The 21,650-nt window shown below is 41.0% G+C and overlaps 1 protein-coding gene across 1 annotated transcript in view; it reads left to right on the forward strand.

The window, feature by feature from the left end:
* Positions 1-5,092: 5,092 nt before the first annotated feature.
* nectin1b (nectin cell adhesion molecule 1b) overlaps positions 5,093-21,650 on the forward strand; it is a 75,067-nt gene continuing 58,509 nt past the window's right edge. Inside the window, exon 1 of the mRNA XM_018665509.2 lies at positions 5,093-6,299. Within this exon, the coding sequence (XP_018521025.1) occupies positions 6,248-6,299 (52 nt within the window). The 5' untranslated portion in view covers positions 5,093-6,247. The remainder of the gene's footprint in view (positions 6,300-21,650) is intronic.

Consider the following 21,650-nt stretch of genomic DNA (forward strand, 5'->3'; position numbering starts at 1 on the left):
TTCCCTGAAGGAAAGAATTATCCAAGGGCTTTCTTGCACAGTCTCACGCCCACATGCACAAGTAGATCATCTTTCTTTGTCTTGTAACTGAAACACATCAGGATTCATAAATAAAAGACTGAATACCTGCACAGTATACATAATTTGAAATGCTGTGGGCTACAGTCCATCATGTATACTTCTTTGGTTAGTCATCATTTTTGTGTTTCAGCTTAGTTTTAAAATGAAACAAAAACAGCCCTGGACTATAGAAGCATATTGCATTTGGCTTGACAAAGAAAAATCACCAGCTTTTCTCACAGTAACAAGGTCTTTTGTTATGATTAGGAGATATTTTCTTTCTTATTACAAAATCTGCTTCCATTCTAATGAAAAATGACCTGGTAATATCATGTCTTTTTGCATCTATTCTGATCTTTACACCCTGTCTTGCCCTAGGAAACGTATCAGTGCCCATATGACTTGCTAAAAATAATAATTTGTTTTAAGACCTAAATACAGTGAAGTGATCAGTTTTAATCTAAAGTTTGCACTGGTTGATTTACTATATATTTGACCCTTTTGCACTCCTTAAAGGGATTCCCTTGAAAAAGTAATCGAATAACAATGTATATGCAGTATTTCTACCATGTTGAAGACAATATATTATACTTAAATTATACTGGAACATTTAATAATATTAAGATGCTTCATCAAGATGTTAAATATCATTGGCTTAACTCTTTAATATAATTTTCTGTCTCAAATCAGGAACCAAAATAGAGCTGCTTGCACACACACAGAGGCCTGTTCAAGGTTAAATTTACTTCACTTCATTGCAACATCATTTATTCTGTGTGGGAGAGTAAAAGGGATTTCATTAACTATTCAAGTGACATTAAACATAACATATAGAATATATTGTAAATTTCACATGACAGATAGCAGAGTCCAGATGTTTCCATTTGCACATCAGTCCCATTGAAGTGCAGAATGTGGGCAGAGGTCAGGTGTCAAATGCATATATGTATATTTAAAAAACCTTATGAATGCCCACTGTTAGAAACCTCATAAACCATCTTATTTAAATTTCCGTCTGTGGCCACAGAGGTATTAGCTCTTCAATTTGTCCAACACTGGGCGACTGAAAGTGCAAGGAGGTTGAATACCTCATCAACATTTTTCCCCCTCTCCTTTCTCACAGCACTACTGTGTGTTCAACTCCTAATGACTTCCTCCTTTGCTCGTGTAGTGATTTTGGACTGCATGCTGGTAATGCCAGAGAACCAATTTTTGTCCCTTTGATTGGTATTTGAAGAAAAAGATAATACACTGTCAATAAACACTGTAAAAGGTTGATAAGACCTTTCTGTTCACTCTGAAGAAGATTAGCTGCCTCATAGAGTGCACTGTTGGCTTTTCTCTTCTCTGCTGTGTTGGTGTGAATGTTTTTTGGGAATATGAGCACATCACCAAAGATTATGGTATGTCCAATATGAATTATGTTTGCTGCCTAGAGATTATAGTACTTATGACTATGAATTATCTGCAATCATCTGTGTCTCTATCTATCAACTATTTTTTTCAGGGAGATTTAACAACACGTTGTCACCAGAATATTTAATCAGGAAATAATTCAGGGCTCTACAGCCACCTAGGAGAATGCAGAATTGAAGACATTACCAACATAAGTCTGTCTGGTAAAACAATTACCATCCACTGTATCAAGCTATTAAGTTAAATGGTCAGTAATTTGTTTGGTACAGTGTAATTGCACTGTATTAAATGCTGGGGGGAATCAGTTAATAGCAGCCTGGCATGGGGTGTTTGTTGTTTCCAGATGTTAGTATGCTGTGCCCAGGATGAAGTCTGTTTTCTGTCTGAGGATTAGGTTTTGGTAACATACAGTACAGTGTAAGATTTTCATGTGTTAAGCAATCAACATTGAATTTAATTAAAAATTGCCGATCTGTCTTTGTTCAGGATGACTGCAGACACCTGGAGACTGTTTTTATAGGACACAAATTTCTCTATCAAATGTTTTTCAGGCCAGGGAAACTAACAGTTTTGGATCAAAAGAGTTGTCTGCTCTCCAGGGAGGCAGACTTGGGTCAGGCCCAATGCAGATTTCATGCTATTCTGGACCGCTGAAAACCTGCATTCTGTTTCGCTCATCAGCACTTTGCCAAAGTGCTGCCATAATTTTTGTGTTCACAATTGCAAGTTTGTGACAGCTCACATTAGGTCACTATACGACAGATGTCGTGTTGTGTAAATCACTGTTTGCATCACTAGCTGAGGTGATGACAGAAAATGGGACTGGAATGGATTAGACTCACACCCTATGTCAGGGTATTGATATATGGCATAATGTAAGTGAATTTGTTTTGTTTCTACATGGTTATAGAGTTAAAGATGGGCTCATTTAGTTTAATAGGGTTGTAATGAATTAGATTTCCCCTACATTTATTTGCCATAAAATTGTGAATAAGAAGCAGCTTTAAGTCAGGAATTGTGTTGAACTGGAAATACGTTCTGAAACATGAGAAAAAGTAAGATCGCAAAGTCATCAGATGAGATTTTACAATACTGTGAAAAGAACACACAAAGGAAATGTTATGAGATGAAAATGATATTTCTTTTTTTACTGGTAATAGAATTTTTGAAAATGTTTTCAACTTGTAGCCTATTTCTGCATTAGTTGTGGAGGGTTAACGTCTAAATTTAATATAAGAGGAAGTAGCTTCAGCTGAAATAATCAGGCAACAATGTATCACTGCCTCTATATTCTTAAATACACCCTGTAGTAATACTGTCATCAGCGAAATATCAATTACTTTTTCTCTGCAGTAAAATGCATCATCACGGTTTATTTGACATTGATAAATGAATCAGAAAACCCTTCATCTGTTACATTTATTGGGCTTACCCTATAATTTAGCCATCTAGCCTTTTTTTAATGCATCTCCAAATATTCATTATGCAGGACAGTTCCTAAATCTCCACGGCGGCTCAGGCCTCGCCTCAAGCTCTGGCACAGGCTGTAGTTCAGAATGAGTGTATCAAATTTCATCAGCTCGCCTGTAAATCAATCACAACCTTGGCTGCTCGATGAAGGGGGCAACAGAGTTAATGCACTGAAGGCAAGGGGCAAATCTGAAGTTTTTTTTAGTCATTATCTGCCATGGGAAGTTTGGCCGAGCATGGATGTTGTTTTTTTTTTTTCGGTCAGTATGCTGTGATTTGGACTCAAACTGCTTCACACGCTCAAGCTTGCCAGCACAACCATTGCTGATTAATGAACACCTGCAACTGTGGCAGTTACTAGTTGAGTGCCTTGCTCAAGGGCATGTTTAAGGTAGTTGTATTTGTAGGGGAGGATTTTCTGTTCCCTTCCTCCGATCCAAATTTTCCAGGTTTATCGGATTTAGACTACTACTCATCTCTCAGTTCCTCCAGGCTGCTCCTGCTCTGACCTTTCAAGGTTTATGAAGTAAAGTGTTTATCTTCCAAATGGTAAATTGTAGTGTAAAATTGACATAGTTAATCCATACTGTATATATTTTATTCATAACCCTGGAAATTCTCCTGCTATCTTGTGTGATAGCCATGAATTTTCACTTCCCTTGTGTGCCTTGTCAATAGTCAGTAATACATTTCAGCTGCAAACTACATAGTACATTCAGCTGACATGATTCCCTTTTGCTAAAACCATTACTTTGGGATAAGTCTGCAGAATTTCAAGCAGTAGCCCTTTAGCTTTTCCTCACAGCTCTGTATTTGACAAAACAAAATGTCAACTCTTGAGTTTATCTTTGTGCTCCTGGGATGAATGCACTACTCTAGTTTCATTGCACTTAACAGGATAGTAGGTATGTTTATAAACTGCCCATCCTTCACTTACAGAGGGTTTGTTACATATAGTCTTCCATTTTACATAATGTGATTTATGTTGCAGTGCAAACACTACACTGACCCTAATAACCAACTGGCCCAGTGCTCTTTTGTCATGCCAGGTAATTTCTCTTGCTATTTGGCAGATAATTCAGTGCTGCTGATAGTAAATCATGATTTTGGCCGCCGTGCGGACCTACAAACTCCAAAACAACACAATCGACTCTGCAATATTATCCACGCTGGCCTAGGTCTATTGTAATTATCTGAAGAACTACTGTCCACAAGAGGGAAGTGTTATCACATTCATCCTCCCATTCATTTACAGGCACTACAGTCACATGCCTGATCCTGTGTGGTTGCTTCTAGAGAAAAAAGGATGAGCTGGCTGAAGAAGGAAGGAAAGATGGAAAAAAAAGGGGGGGGCTTGGTTCGGCTAGTCAGCTCTCACAACTGGCTCATGAGGTAAAACAGACACCCCCCACCCCACCCCACGTGCACTCACACAAACTAACACGCTCATATACAGTTGTAAATGTGGGGACAATGTTTTGTGTCTGTGTCTTCCTTTAGTGTGTCACTTCCCATGTTTTTAAATTATAAACTGTTACCTCATTATGAGAATATGGAAGGATCATATGTTAGCTGTCACTGCCCCACCCTGATTTATTTATTAAGACTTGTGGTTCACTTGAGGTCTGGGGTGCTGCAGGGGTTATTTAGGGGGATCCCTGATGGTGCAGAGCATGTAAAAAATACTAAACTTTCCAATTTATGAAAGTAATTTGAAGTTAATGATGTAATAATTGCTAAATGAGCTCTTGTTTATGGGTCTCACTGCCTGAAACCCCATCTCCCTGTTGACGATGGATCTCAAAAAGTGCTGCTTCTTTGGCCATTGGGCATTTCCATTTGGGAGAAAATTGATGAAAGGACATCAGCACTTGGAGTGTATTCTGTCCTTAATTTCACTGGCTACTTATCACCAGAAGACTAATGACTGTCAAAGTGAGGTTCAGGCAGCTGTCCCAGTTTATGCAGGAGACTGTGCTTTCAACAACCTATCATTTGTTCAAGTCACCGCTGTGCAGGTTTTGTTTATCTTACTCATATCCTCTTTCTCGGTAGTCAGAAAATCACGTTTCAAAAGTTTCGGTGGCTCCGTGGGCCCTTGAGGGCATTTCAACATGAGTCATGTTTCCTATTGCATTTATTCACTTAAACATGACAGTACACGCTGTGTTTCTGTCCTTTTCCCACATCCCCACCCTGCCTCATCGACGGATCTCTCTCTATCCTCCTGAAATTGCTTTTCGTTTGCTCACACTGTTACCACCTTCTGCTCCAGAAGTTGTCATTTTTTAAAGATAAAAAAAATACCTTGGCGTGTTAGAAAAGTTTGAGAATCGCTTCCTAGGGGTCTACCTCGCTGTTGTAGGGTTTTTTTTTTTTTTTTCCAGGCGATGCTTTTGCTTTTTGCAGGACAATCCAGGCTCCTCCCTTGCTACAACGTCACCCGATCCCGATCTCTCTCCCAAAGCGTCAGCGATAGTCAGTAACACACTGTGGTGGCAGATCAGCGGGGCGGTGCGCATAGCGGGATAAAGCTACACTGTATTTCATCCAACAAAAAAGAAGAACGAGAAAAGGGAGGGGGCGCATCCCACCATTTCCAGAGTTTTAACAACTTCACCGGCCTGGCGTTCTGATCTGTCCGGCTGGCCGTGGCTGCAGGCAGGGGGGGGGGACCGGGAACTTAAGGAACTAAAACAGGGACGGTGCCAGCAGATTATCTGTGAGGTGCTGTGTCAATTCCACATACGGAAGAAAAAGGCGACATTTCTCCCGGAGGAACTCTCCCAAGTGTTGGAAACTTCCCAGCGCAGCATCGATCGAGGACCTCCCGCCCACTTTACCTCTGATCCACAATACTGGAAGGGGGGGGGAGAGAGTGAGTTCTGCAGCCGCTGCGGTGGATGGAGCAACAAAGGTTAGATGGTTAAACTAGAAGAGCTCCTCTGACAACATCCCAACTCTCCTTTCTCTCCTCGCCTGCCGTCTCCCTAACAGACTCCCATCACCTAAAACGGCAAATCTGCAGCCGATTGGATCTCGTTTTGGGGGGAACCCGGCCAGGTTCTACTTAGGGCAAAACTCTCCGCCTGCCAGGGAATCGCCGCAGACGTGAAATTGATGCTTTGGTACTACCGATCCTCTAGTTTTGCGAAAGTCTGCTGCTACTCATTGAGGAAGGGAGACTAGTTGTGGCCGAAGTGGGATTTGCAGAAGTTGCATGCTTGGTCTTTGTCGTCTCGAGTGAGCCCTATCCATCCACTCTCGGGTTACCAGAGAAGATCCGGATAGTTGAGGTGCCATGGCGATGTGTGTGGGGATATGGATACTCCTGTTGTCGCTGCACGTCCAAGGTAAGCCCGCAGAAATCGACTTCAGCATTGAATCATCTGAGACACATATCTGCCTTAATTTTATCACCCCCCACCCCCCCGCTCCAACGTCTCTCTCTCTCTCTCTCTTCTCTCTCTCTCTCTCTCTCTCTCTCTCTCTCTGTGTGTGTGTGTGTGTGTTGCAGGCTGTTTTGCAGTGACATATACTTGATTAATGCACGAATGGGTGGATCGATATGTGATCGCCTGGTTTGTGTTTTGCAACAAGATGAGCAAATGAGTACCAGAAAATTGGAAAGTGTCTCCAGTCTTAGAATCCAACCCTCCCCAAACGGCTGCAGAATACTTATTTGGCTGTAAAAATAATGAACTTACCCGGGCAGCAGGCAGATGGCGATATGTGCGAACCGTGTAGGCCAGCAGTCTCCCAAGTTTTCCAGTATCTCATTGCGATGGCAACTCGAAGACACAGCCTGCACTTGAATGATAATTGAAACCTGTGGCCTGCCATCTTCAGCTCTCCTGTCTGTTAGTTCAATACAGTTCATAATTAGAATTTAAGGACTCATTAGAAGAGCTCTGTCCAAATCCTTTATGTTAGATTGTGAATGAGATCCACAGGCCTTTGCTGTTTTCATGTTCAATCATGACATTTTCTGAGGAAGACTGACTTCAGGATATGGTGACATTTGTCTTCCAAAGAATTGTCTCAACTTGTACTTTGAGAAATGGTCCTGAATACATAATAGATTTTAGCAGTCAGATTGCCAGTGTGAGTGTGTGTCTGTGTGTTTTGAGTGGAAGGATGAGGTGTTGAGGGAAGCACTGGTGGGTTGATAAATGGAGTGATAATTTGACATTGATCATCTTGACATTAAAGCTTCTCAAAGAGAACCTAATTATTTAAACACATGCTTAATAAGTGTATTTGACTCTTATTGGAAGGAGCATCATTATTCTGGTTATATTGACAACCTTCTAATTGGAAAACAAAACAAGCCAATAACAAAATCACCATGTGTATATGCCTGTGTGTGTTTGTGATCCATTAGGCGGAGGAGTTTTTTAGGCTTAGCTGAAAGTTTACTGGTTTGTTTACATCTTGGGACTAGTGAATTCTGTCTGGCGCCCCTATTTTAAGTAAGGAATGGAAGAGGGTCAAGTGTGGTCAAGAAATGTCAGATCATGTTTTGAATGGCACGATGTTCTCTTTTTTTTCTGACAGACTGCAGAATGTGCATGGTTCAGTGATCCTGTTCTAGTTTAAGAAGTCTAAATAGACTTTTCTCATCAAATATATTTGTCCCATCTGGGCTGTTTCAGCTCGAGAACAACTAAGATATTGACCTTGTTCGCCGTGAGGCTCCTTATGGCGTCATGTGTTTAAGACTGATTGAATACTTTGATCAAAAGCCCTGTCTGATTTACATTGAGATGATCCCTTTGCTTGTGGAGAAGATCAGGATTAACTAGTTCCCTTGGGATTCGTGGTGGAAATCTTTTGAAGCTGTTCAATCAAGGGAGTGGAAAATGTCTCAGAAATTGCACTTAAAGCGTCCTGAAAATGTCTTATTTGAGAAAAGCAGGAGGTGTTTTCTAAGCCCAATTAGACTCCGTCCAAATATGTTTTACTCTTATTTCTTTTTTTTTTATTGCTGCAGTTTATTTAAAACCAAAAAGACTGCATAATTCACTCTCTCAGACATCTTCATAATGGGAAGAGCTTGGAAAATCTTTATTTCAGCAGTTGTTTGGACCCATTTCTTTTGACATGCAAAAACAAGAATTTGGTCTTTCACCCTGAGGTTAAAGGGTGTAGCCATAAATGCCCTCTGTCTTTGATGGCCTAATTGATATACAACATGTTCCAGACTCTACCCTCATTACCCAAGCACAAACAAGTGGGAATGGCCCTAACAAATGCAAGTAGCAGCAAACCCTGTTGCAGTTATCCATCAGGGAAAACCATTTGTGCCTGTCATGGTAATAACCATTTGTAGAAAACACAAGAGTGCCAAATTCATAAACAGAAAATATTCCAAGCTGCTCGCCAAATAGATTATCAAATAAAACGAACATTGAGAATAATGGTTCTGTGAATACTAACAGCAGCTCTGTTCCCGCTTTCTTATATTAGTACACGGTCTCTCCAGTATTCCAGACTGATATTTAATTGAGTGTGAATTGAGTTAGCAACCAGGTGGTTGTTTATGGCTTGGCTCCATCCTCGGGTCCTGGTGCTGCACGAGCCCATATAGATATCACTCTCAGCGGTGGGATAAGGAGATTTTCCAGTTCTAATTCTTCATCTTAGTTGGATTAAACATTTGGGAAATGAATGCTGAATGGTGGACGAGCATCAACTTTGAATGTACCATTATTCAGGCTTGGAAATTGTGTAGCTGTGAATTATAATCTTTGTAATAACCTGGCACCATACAAGCTAAAATCATTCTGCTGGAGACCCCTGTAGTTCAGTACTGTCAGTAATTTCATGCAGTCTCTCATATGAGTTTCTCTTGAATGTTCAGTGGTTTGCTTCTCTGCTAATATCACAACACAGCTGCATTATATTGTGTCATTGTCATTAAATTGTGCTTATTTGCCATTTGAGTCTCATGTGATGTGATTGAAGCCACGGGTGATGTTTCCTGTTCTGTTTTGACGGACAGTTTTATTGTTTCAACTCTTTAGGGTTAATTGCACAGCTAACTGCCTGATTTCTATGCACAGGCTTGTCACTGAGGCCCGACACACAACAGTTCATTTTGACTCATGACAAATGGTCACATGCTGCGCTGCTGCAGTGTGTATTTGTTTTTCAGACTCATCTGAGGCACATTGAAGTCTGGCTTTGTGTATGAAATGTCATGTCCTTCAGGCGGATTGTTGATTGACTGAACAGTCAGGGGGTCTGTGGACAATTGCAGACATGTTCATAAATAGTGTTGAAATAGATGTTTGATTTTGAGCGGTGAAACAGGAGGGAAAATGTTTCCTCAGATGGGTCACTGCGCTTTTGCAACACTGTAATTAGCATTTTGACTTTGCTCTTTTTTTCTCCCTCTTTTGAGGAAAACTAATTGCTAGTCCGTGGCATTTTGTATTCCATTTGGATGACAGTTGTGATATAGTGAAATGGAGAGCGCCACTATGGGATTGTTGGGCTTTGATGGTTAGAGTGTGAATGCAAATTGCTCTGATCCTCATTCCTTTGGGGAGTCTCCCTTTGGTCCCCGCTGAGGTGATGGATGGGAGAGAGAGCTCAGAGTCCTGCGAGACTAGCTTGAGGGGAGCTGACAGGAGATTAAGCTACGTTTTTGCCATTGGAACTAATGGAGGCACTTGGCCACTCAAACTTCATCTCTTTGAGCATTTAGCTCATTGTGGTTCTGCTGTCAGCTCTTTAGCAAATCCTTCTCCAAACACTGCGTGAAATGTCTCTGTAAAGCGTAGATTCTGTTGTTTTTTTTTTTTTTTGGTCTTCTGATTCTGGAAATGGAGTGGCCCTTCATTAATTTCAGGAGCTCCTCTCAAATGAGTGATTTTTAAATTTTCTTTGGCAAAATATTTAAATTAGTTCTCTTTTCTTCCATACGTCACAGCGGTTGACTCAAGAGGCACAGTCTCAGTTCTCTTTGTAAGTTCCTGATGTACATTTCCATCCACTTGTGGTCTCTGCATAAAGGCTGAATGTCACAAAATAGATGAATAAAACATGACAATAACCACTGAACCTAAATAATGGAAAGGTTATGACAGAATGGAGTGTTCTGTGCTTGTGGTAGGCTGCACAAATAGTATTAAAAACTGAATGAATGTTGAATTAAGTTCACTTCTCTGACTGTTTGGAGTCTGCACATTTATGTGCTGGATGTTGGTCAAGGCCTCGAATGAGGTGCTTACAGCTCTTCTGCATGTCCCTGTGATGATGAAACTGTTTAGATTTGATCCCACCGTCAATGAATGAAGCTATTTTAGGGGATAGGGAAGTTTAGTCAAATATCACACGTGATGTTTGTCCCAGACACCGGCTGTCTAAGGTTACCAGATAGCTTGTTTTGTCAGAACATGCAGTTCAGTATCATATGAAGTGTTTTCATTTGGGTGTTATTTTGGTGTACAGTGCCTGATAGGTGTCCCCTCCTGCTCCCTCGCCTCCTTCACACCAGACAGTCACTGTGTTGGATCAGGATGGAAAGCACGTTTATCAGCAAGCTGCAGCTGCAATTTTATGCTTTAAATCCTTGAAATTCTTTCTCTGTTTCAACTCAAATCGCAGAATCAGCAAAGTAAGGAAAAAGGAAATCAATAAAGGGGATCAAATCTCGCCCTGAGTTTTTCTGATTTGGCATTAATCTGTCAAGTCTTTTTCTTTCTGTTTAGCCAATCCTTGTTGAGGGATTAAATGGTTAAATTCTTGCTCTGCTCTTAAGAATGAGAATGGCATTGACTGACTACACTTGTTCCATATTTTCCTTGGCATTTGTCAGATAGCTGTTCCAGCATCTGAGGATAGGCTTATTATGGTTCCTGAGTTGATGTAAATCTTCTCTGAGGAGAAAGTAAATAATTTCACATGTTGGAGGGATTCTGACAGTCTGCACTGTTTTTATGTGACACCATCTTGGCTTGGCAATAGCTTGTAGAGTTTCTTTGCACTATTTCTCCCTTAGTGCTCAGTTACTATAGTTACTACCTGCAATCAGTCATTTCAGTTGAAAGAAATCATATTTATTTCTTTACAAGCCCTGCATCAGTTTCAGTGTTTTTCCAAGCTGCTGTGTGAAGTTAAAGCAGCCTTTTAATGCATCATTTTAATGCAGTCATCTTTGCATTTTCCACCTCACTGGTTTAAAAAAAGAAACCATATGGGAATACCAATCTTTGCTCATTGTGTGTGGGTTTACAACCGGGGCATTTAGTCCCAGGCTGATCTGGGATTGAGAGAGTGGATAATTCCTGGTCTTCCCACTAAGGCTGTATGCCTTTAAAATAAAGCAGATCTGATCAGTGCAGCTCCCACCCCCGTGTGACTGCCTGTACAAGTCAATTTACAGCAGGCAGCTGGGCTGATGTGCCTCCATTAAGGTGCAAAGAAGTCCTGATAACCTGTCAGTGAACAACCTGCTGAGTATAAAGGGGAAAATGGATCCTGTAAGGTGGAAACACAAAGTGTGTTGTGGTAGAAGATTTTTTTACCTGATACCTGTGCTGCAGAAAAAACATCAAGCAGTGTCAGTGAGATATACAGTGAATGTTACCTGACTGACTTTGATGAGCTTTAAGGTTTATTACATTGGCTGTGTAATCGTCTTGGTCCTCGCTATAAGCCAAATGCCTCTGTTATAGCTCTAGTTTCTTGAATTTGTTTAGGTGGACTGCTATTCATTTAAAAACTTGATGGACTAGTTCGTGCTGTTGCCATGTTTCTGGCTGTTTGACTCAGTTGAATTTTGTGCTGACTTGTGCAGTCTGTTGACAAGAGCTGGCCTGCAGCTCTGCCTCTTACTGTCCAGGGGCAGACCAATATATCGGTTGGCATATGCACTGGGCAAGTATAGGCCTTAAATGAAATATATGACAGAAGTTCTCCCTGACTACAATGTCATTCTGGTGTTGTACTTGGCCACTATTAAATGATTCCACTGTTACCAAATAATATCATTTAATTGTTCAATAATCATTATAGGTAAAATGTTTTTTTCAAAGTCTAAAGGCTGCCTTGAGAATTTCAAAGAGCCCCTGAAGTCTTTGTTTCATTCAAGAATTCTTGTGTTTTTCTGACATTTTTCCTAATTTGTGACCTCAGGCAGGTCAACTTATAAGACACAGTGTGTCTGCAACTTCTGACTGAAAACATTCGCACTGCCTTCAAAAACCATATCTGTCAATCCCATTAAAAGCCTTCCAGCTCACCCACTGCACATGCCATCCACCTGATAAATACCCTCCAGGGGTGAAGCTGAAATGGAATATGAGCTTGCAGAACACATTCGGATGAAAATATCGAACATTTCTCAAATTTAGCTGCGGCTTCTATCTTTCGTTACGGAAATGTTCAGAATCAAAGTGGTATCGAAATTTCCGTCATTGAGACACAGCACCCGTCTTTCACAAGGCTCAGGGCTGATCTCCTGCCAGAACTTTACATTTTTCTCTTTTACTGTCTACAAACTTGGGTGTACCCCCCTTTTCCCCTCCATCTCTCCCCTTCCCTTTCCTCTCTCTCCTGGCTCCTCTCTCTGCCTTTGAGGATGGTGCGTGCTGAGAGTCGGCTTGGTTAGCACTTGATACAAAAGGGGGTTTGTTTCATGAAATGTTTCCCTTTTTAATGAGTGATGGTGTTCGCTCATTTAATATTCCGTACTGATATCTCTCCGGGAGCTGACTGTGCTTCAAAGCAACAGTGTGGTTGTAAATGGAAGTGGGTGAAGGGGGTGGCAGCAGCAGCAGAGGTAGTGGTGGGGGTATTGGGGGGGGGGGGGGTTGCTGCTTAGAAAACACAAACACAGGTTTATTTATTCTCCCTGACATATAGCTAAGCTCCCAGTGTGCTGCAGCTTGCTGCAAAGCTCCTTAGTGCCCTCGTCCTGTGCAGACAGACTAGCAAAATATGACTGATAACAGGTCAGCTCTGTGTCTGTCATATTTCTCTGTGTACATCTTTCATTTATGTTTGCACCGTTTCCTGCTGTGATCGACTTTAAAGGTAATTGCTCAATTCAGGAGGATAGCAATAGCTTATATGTGAACATTTCTCAGAATATTTCTGCTATTATTTCCACACACCACCTGCGCCGCAGCTGACGTGATGGTTTCTTAGAACTTACCATTATAGTGAGATTGAGGTCAACTCACACGAGTGGTAGAAATTCTTTTTTTCTTTATTTTTTTCCCTTTTTTTTTAGTGCACATGGTTCAACTTTGCACATGAGAGATGAAGATGAACACAGAGATGACCTGCAGTTTGGCATTGATCCTTCCATTTTGTTAGTAGGGTCTATGCCAAAGCAACTAATGTAGTCTGCTATTGATTCCCCAGTTTCAAGCCTGGCTGAGTTTCACCCTGATGTTGCATTGTTTTCAGAAAGTCAGGTGTGCCAAATGGCCTCCGCCTCCCTCCTCCTTCCTATATGTCCTCTCTTTTTAAATGGTGTTGTGGTGCATGTGGTTATCAGTAGATTTTTGTATTTAGATGTATGTGAAAAAGAGGTGGGTGGGTAGGTGAGTGAGTAATCTAACCACTAGCCCTGCCTCAGAGTGGGGAAAGGGGTTCTGTTTATCCCTTTATCTCGAGCTGAAACAGAGTCTGTGTTAGCACTGCACCTATTTAAACTATTGACTGCATAAAAGCAAAGCTGCAGGGTATGGCTATGCTGTGCTTGAACTGTATTTACTTGAAATGTATTTACTTCTCTAAATAACAAATATAGTACATCATATGGCAATAAAGGGAAGAAAACAAAGGAAGCATGCATGTTCTGTTCTTTTCATACCTTACATTTATTAGAAGCAGCTTACAAAACCCTGAAGCAAAGGGACTCATACTCATGAATACAAGATGTACACATACAGTAGCCTCCACACTTGAGGTCTCCATCACAGAGAGTGCACATAGGACTGCTGCAGTATCCCTAATGCATTATGTTAGGGACTGACTGGCTCGAAAGCAGGTCTACCTTATGAGGACCTGCTTCTGTACTTCTCTGTCGTCCACCATCCTTTCTGTTCTCTAGAGCCTTACCAATGTATTGTTGAGGTCGATTTAATGTTGGGAAATATAAAATGAATTTCTTTAATGATATATCAACAGACATTTGTTGCATTTTTTTCAAATTTATTTTAAATTGTACTAAAATACTACGTTGAAGGCAGGGTAATTTACAGATTAAAAACACACTTTTTGATGAAAGATGACAGCAAATTTATGGTAAAAGTGGATGTTGAACAGTAAACAACACAAACGTAGCTTAAGAAACATGAAGGTCAGATCTGAGTCAAAAGGCCATAAAACAATTACTGCTGCAGTTTATTGTACTGCACTTTCTTTCGCCTGTCTCCCAACATATATGATATTAGTCAGGTTTTAGTGTTTTCTACAGATTGTGTTCATTTGCAGCTGTTTTGCATTTGTCTGTTTTATTGGTTCTGGACAGAAAATTAATGCCTCCTGGTCAACATTGTTTTTAAAAGTATCAGACAGAATGATCACATTTCCAGATTTGCAAAGTGCTCGCTGATGTTTTTCAGTATGATATTCCTGTCAGACCCGGCACATGGGAGCTAAAATAGAGGGTGAAGGTTAAGAACAGACTTTTCATGGTAACTATAGTAAGACTAAAAGTAAGATTGAGCTACGGTTCAGTTTAGGAAATGAAAAGGTTGGTTAAGGTTGTAGAATGATCCAGATCATAGTTGACCTCGATCTAACTTCAAGTTGGCAATGGCATTTTGTCTGGGTAACTTTACTATTTCCCCTGAAGGTAATAAATTCAAATGCAGAATAGCTGCATATAAAATTTGTGCTGTACCCCCCACCCACCTCTCTTTCTGTCTCTCTCTTTCCTCCTCCTCCTCCTCGTCCTCACTTCTTGCTTCTTCCAGCTGAATAAGTTTGCCAGGGGTTTCCACATGGGAGCTTCCACTCTGGCAGCACACGTCTTGCTTGGCTACGGGTCCACAAGTGGAATTAACCAGTCAGGAATCTGGAGAGGGCTTTGATAACAGTAAAGGAATCATGCGGGGCCATTTTGTAGTTCACAGCAATTGTCAGTTCAGCCATGAAGATGCCAAATGTCACATCAGGCCAGAGAAACAGAAGGTTCCGGGAGTCAAGGGTTCCCCATTCTACCGCCCACACGTCAAATATGAGTTACAACGTTTATGTGATGATAAGTTATGCAGATATAAGTGGCCACAAGAACTCCCACTCTCTGACCCTGCACCCACATTGCTGATAGCCTCACAGATGAAGAGTGAGAGGGAAAAGTACATTTTCCTGCCTTTATTGATGTATTTGACTTGAATTTCTTCCTCCCTTCTGTTCATATAGAACACGAGCATCGTAAATATTTATGTGAGATGGATGCAGGGGGTTGCAATTGTTCCCGGCACTGTGTACCTTCTTTGTCAGCATTATGAAACTGAAAATAGAAGCTAAAGAGGAACAAATGTTGGAAGAAACTTGATATAGAGGCTGTTTAATACCACAGCAAAACTCTTAAAATACCTTCCCTCTTACAGCCTGCAGACTCATAGCTTTCAGGATGCCAAGTTTTAAATTGCTTTGCAGAATGGGTTTAAGGATTTTACCTTTCTTCCTAAATTGTGAAAAAAAGAAAAAAAAAATCTTGCAAGCGAAAATAACAGCCCCAAATGTAAAGAGGCAAAAGGGGAAATGGAAATTTACATTTAGACCCTGCGGGGGATGGGAGTTTGCATAGGGTCATGCTGTTCATGAATGAGGCTATGTTCCAAGGGTGATTCTAGTTTGCCTTGAAATGGTGTTCTTGGCGGAAGTTCTGTGTAGGCACATTGGGGCTGCTCGCTGGAAGAAAAGACTTGTGCAAATAAAAGTTCATTCAATTTTTTCCAGCTCATTAGGCCCTATTTCTATTTCTATGCGGGAAGCCAGTAGACCCCCCAAAACCAACTCATATTCTCCATTAAAGCTATCTTCAAACAAACCGGTTGCCTGTTGCATAACTGTAAGAATATTATAACACATAAAACAGTAAATTAAATTAAAAGCCTCCATAATGTGCTAAAGATCATATTGTCTGCTAAATTAGTTTAATTAAAGCCTTGCTTAATTTGAGTAATGAGTGATTCAGAGGCTCAATCAGATCTTTTATAACAAGTGAGTCCAAGTCAAGATGAAATGTTAGTCCCATGTTTCAATAGACTGCTCATTATGTGATGAAAGTCAGAGAATAAAGCTGATTGGATTTGCCCCACATCTCCAAGGGTGTGTTTCATCCCTGCTGTTTGTGAAATTTTGGTTAAGGTGGAAAAAAGAAGCAGCTCCTGAGAGAGTAAGTGGTGCTCCAGTGGAAGTAATCCACAGGGCTGATTCTGTATGTCGTTATATGGGATTTATAGGGTTAATCCTATTGATTTGGTGGTGGGATTTGCCCGTGTAATTCTTGTGGAAGTTTCTCTGACCTCTCATCGTTGGAGCGATTCGGTGTGTGAGATATGGGGGTAGTTTTGTTATGCGCCGCACTTCCCTGGTCTCCCTAACCCCTCTTTTCACTCTCACACTGCTGACGCTTTGTGACTGGCGTGGGGTGGGTGTTTGTTTTTGCTGGGAAGACCCGGGAAGGAGTGCACTGAGGCATGAATGTGTATGTATATGTGTGTGTGTGTGTGCGTGTGTGTGTGTGCGTGTGCAAATGCATACGTCGCAGGCCTGAGGCAGAGGCAGCTTCACGTTGCCGGCCCTGCTCCCCCCCTGATCCTGACCCACTTTCTTTCCCCTGCCCGTCGCTCCCTCTTTAATTGCCGCGCGGCACACTGAGGCCATCTGCTCGAGTGAGGCCCGTCGCCATGGAGATGCTGGGAGGCTTTTCGGATTTGCTGTGGACTGACCAACAGGGAAATAGAGGTCAGGGTAATGGGGGTAGGGTGTTGGACAGTCATAAGGGCACCAGAATTGGATCGTCTGACAGCGCAATTGTACACCTGGATGAAAAATCTGAAACAGATGCAGGTAGATCCTCTCAGTGTTGTTTTTTTTTTTTTTTTGTTTTGTTTTAATCGATGCTGTCAGGGAGAAAAAAAAAAACATGTATCTCTACAAAATCAGCTTTTTAGGCTGATATGATCCAGTTTTTTTCAATGGGCCCTCTGAGGTCCCCCTAAACCTGAGGGGCATTGAACATGTTAATCCCCCATTTTAACCAGACACATGAAAAGAATTAAGTTTGAAATCACGTGGATTACATCTGACACCAACAGTGTACTAGAGTGTCCCAAACAGGAGAAATAAAAATGTTTTTTCCATTTATTTGAGTTTTTCGTCTTTCTTGTATGTCTAGAGGTACAAAAAAGTTCCCTGAATATTACAAATTGAACACTGCATTTTTTTCTATGAGGGTCTTTTTAGACAAAGGGTGTTTGTCTGGGTTAAGATTACTGTGTTGCCTCAGTCAGATGTGTACTTAGCGTTGTATCATCTGCCTGCTCTGATCATATTGAGCTGTGTTCCTTTATCCTCATGAGTGTCTTTGTATATTTTGCTGCTCCTGCTTATTTCCTTTCCAATGACACGCCTCAGTGAGGAAACAGTTGTGCTGTGTTTCCAATTAACACTCAGGCGTATTTCAGAGCCGTGGTCTGCACGGCTAGGTCGCCTTTTGCTCTTCAGTCTGTCAGCTGCACTTGCATCAAGCCTGCCCTGTGTGTTGTTTAAACATTCAGATATTCCATTCCTGTTCCACAGGATCATTTGGTCAAATAGTTAAATGTGGCATTTTATTCCAGGCGAATGTTATACTTAAACGGCTCGGATGGAGTCTCGGTATTGACCTCTGGCACATGCACAGTGCTGAGCTTTGGGAGACACTCTTTATATTTACTCCTCTTTTAAAGGTCAATATTGGTAGCTGTCATTTCTGAAGTGCCATTTATAGGTCAATACCTCATTAGTAATCTGGTGGAGTTTAGATCAAATGCAACTGCTGTCTTGTCTGTGTCGCTGAGCTGCAACTATTTCCACTTTCAAGTTCAGAGAAAAGCCATGGGCCTCAGTTACAGCAATGCAGAAGCTGACATGTTTAATATCATTCAGTGAAGAAATCTGGGTTTATTTTACTCTAGAGCTTTAACAAACAATTATTTTCATTATTGGTTAACTGGTTGGTTAATGTGTTTTTTTTTACTTGTTTGATCTATAAAATGGAAAAAAAAACCAGAGGTTTTCCATTTACAATGATATGAACAAAGCACAAAATCCTCAGAGAGAATATTTTTGCTTAATGACTTGCATGATTAACAAGTTGTTGTCTGTTACCTCTCATTGAGTGTTCAAGTTCAATTAACTGACACATTGTCCAGCACTACCACTATTACATGGGTCCACCAGTGGTGTTGTTGCAGGCTACCATAGCTTTAGTAGATGTTTATGTGACTAGAAATGTAGTCAACATGTCAGATGATGATCATGATCATGGCAGACAGACAAAACTATGGTGGCAGGTGCATATCTCCTCCATGAATTTCTGCTACACTGTGGTGTCTGAGTTACAGTGTGTTTCTACTAGATTGCTTAACAAGAGTCAGACCTCCTACGTAGGCTGTCAACATCCACTGACTTTGATGCCGTCACTATCTGCATAGATGCCTCAGACAGCTTATTTTGCTCCTCCATCACCCGCCAGTGACAGAGTAACACAGGAGGTTGTGACAGCAGAAAAGGTAGCTCTGTCAATTTAAACTCTAGCGAGCGCTTGATCTCTGGGCTGCCCGAATGTACAGTCAGAGCTGAAGTTAACAAGACAATGTACCCAGTGCCTGTAATTGGACCGGGCCCTTTTCAGCAGTGTGAAAAGATAGAGAAGACCGTCTGTCAGCCTGCTCTCCAGTCAAGGTCATGATGTCGAGCGCTGGATGTGTTGTATTTGCTATCGTGCCCTTCGTCCTATCACAGCTTATCCAGCTGCTGCTGTGCAGAGGTGGGGTGAGAACTGCTGCGCTCTGTGGGCAGCACACTAGATTATGTGCTTGGAGAGATTAATCAAATCGTGTGATGTTATGCTATGAAAGAGTGACCAAGTAAAGTTTCATCCAGCCAGTCTTGCCAACATATGCCTTGCCTTAGACTTGGTTAAATGCTGTTTCATTTGTCCTTCCTGTCATTGTCAAAGGGGCAGCACATTTATACCTTGATATGAACTGGTGCGATGAGGAGAAATAAAATGTCTTTCCAGAGGATTATGTCATGGCAGAGCACTGTGGATGGACCTAGTTAGCTGAAGTGGTTTTCATAGTCCTTGTTGTGCCAAACTCCTGATTGCAGTTTGAATGGGGGCCATGCTAAAAGAGGACTCTTAATTACCCCTCCTTAAGTGCACATGCTGACTCGACAGTGGTGCCTTTTGATTTGTTTAACAAGGGATGCCTGCCTCCTCTCTCCTTATTTGAACTCAGCTTTATCACTACTTTTAGTATCATCCAACTCCAGACTCTTTTCTGCAGCTGTGTCCATAGCTGTTTATGCTCAAAAGCCTACACCAAAAAGAATTTCATTCCCTTTTTATGGACAGCACAGGGAAGAAAGGTTGTTCACTATTCAACAGAATGCAATCCACTCCACCACTCAACAGAATATTTATTTATTTACCCTCCTGATGCCATTTTGGTCCGCAGAATCCCTGGAGAGGAAAATGCATTAAGCCACTCACTGTATTTACTTGTGTTGGATTGATGCTGATGTGTGAGGGCAGGCCAGAGGATGGAGGATGGGAAATTGATCATTGGTGAATGAGTGTCAGGGGAATCTTGACATCCACAACTGCTTTTCACGCTTTGAGCTTGGAGAATCCATCAAGCAGAAACTCAGTGCCATCTGAGAATACAACTACTTACCACATAGATTAAGACATCGCTGTTTGTTCAGGCATACACACTTCAGTGGTGTGCTTTATTTGATTGTACGGGATAATTGACTCACCCTGCTTGTTTGTACACTTCCTGGTTATTATAACTTGCAGTAAAGCCCAGTGTACAAACATTAGGCAGTGAACCCCAGTACATTTGTTGATGTGTTTCCTCTCACATATAAATAGTGACAACATGCTCATGTAGTGTGAAAATCAGACCATTTCCCAAGTTACACTTGCACCCAAAGTAATGTATGTGTAAAATAATTGGATGGATCGCAGACTTACAAGTCCCTCTAGGAGTTTATGGCATTGATTCAGAAACACAAAGAAAAACAAATAAAAATCAGCAATATTTGCACAAATCCTTACACGTTCTGGTTTGCAGCAGTAGCATTTGCTTGCATAGAAGTGGTCATTTCCATAATTCCTCTGCATTACATCAACTCCAAATCAACAAAACATTGCCCACAATCACTGTTGGTCAGTGCAACTTTGCCAACGATAAACACAGAAGATGTAAAATTTCTTGATATTTTTCAGCACAACATGGCATCTTCAATCTTAATCACCATGAAATCAAAATAAATAATCATAACAATCACAGCAGGAGGAACTGTTTAAGTACAGCTGGCTGTGAGGATGGCCACAGTTGTATTATGTGTAGAGGGAAGTGGGCTGTTAGATAACTGTCAGCGAGTGGAGAAGTGATGGGTGGATTAGCAGTTTTTTGCACTTGAAAAGCACTGTACAAAAATACTGTATGATAGTGTAATAGTATAGGCCTATTGTGGAGGATCTCTCTATTGACTATGGGAATGACAGTCATGCATTTGCAAGGTAATCCCTGGAGCAAAGGTCTGGTTTATTTAACATTTACACAAAGAGTGTTTCTAAAACGAAGACTCTAAGAGTCTGTATTCTGCAAATACAGTTTGAATAATGAATTATATCCTTTTAAAATTCCCTCTGAGATAAACAAAAGCCAAAAATGAAAGGCCTATCTTTGTGTCTTTGAGGTTTGCCTTCCCACACACCTTGATCAGAGTTTTCATCTGACAATTTTTTTTCTTTTTTTCTTTTCTGCAGAAATTTAAGAGGAGAGCCAATGAAAACTACCATTAAAAGCTGTGTTACATTTTGAATTAAAGGCATTTTAAGGATGGGTAGCAGGATCTCCCAGGCATGAATAAGCCCTTTGTGCTGCATGTGTAGACTCATTTGTTTAGCTTGTCTAGATGTAGACTGTGCCGATTTTCATGTGGTAGATGTGAAAGCAAACCTTATGAAAACGAGAGGATTACAGGCATTACTGTTTCATGATAATGCAGGTTTATGTGAATCCACATAATTGTTGATTATTTCTCAATCTTTGCAGGAGTGTAAAACTCGCGCTCCCTCAGGTTTGTTGCCTGAATATGCGGGCTGCATTTGCCTTTTTAAAATTGCCAAGTCATTATTGTGAATCAAATTCTGTTCTCAGCTGATTTCCCTAGTTAAACAAAGGTTTAATTAAAAGTTAAAAGCTGCATGCTAAATTTATGTACATATTTTGATGCTGTTGCTTTCACACCACTCTTACGCGCTGAAAGTAAGGACTGAAAAAGTCTGAAACATCATCTTGTTCTCTCAGTCAGGTGATGTAGCCATGGGCCGCTGAAATGACTTCCTGTACTAGTTTATTCAGAGGATTAATTAAATTTAGTTAATTAATATTCTTGACTGGTTATGTCTTTCAGATTATTCACCACCATGACTCGAACCTTAG

This window comes from Lates calcarifer, linkage group LG21 (genome assembly GCF_001640805.2).
Source record: "Lates calcarifer isolate ASB-BC8 linkage group LG21, TLL_Latcal_v3, whole genome shotgun sequence".
NCBI classification, from domain to species: Eukaryota; Metazoa; Chordata; class Actinopteri; family Centropomidae; genus Lates; species Lates calcarifer.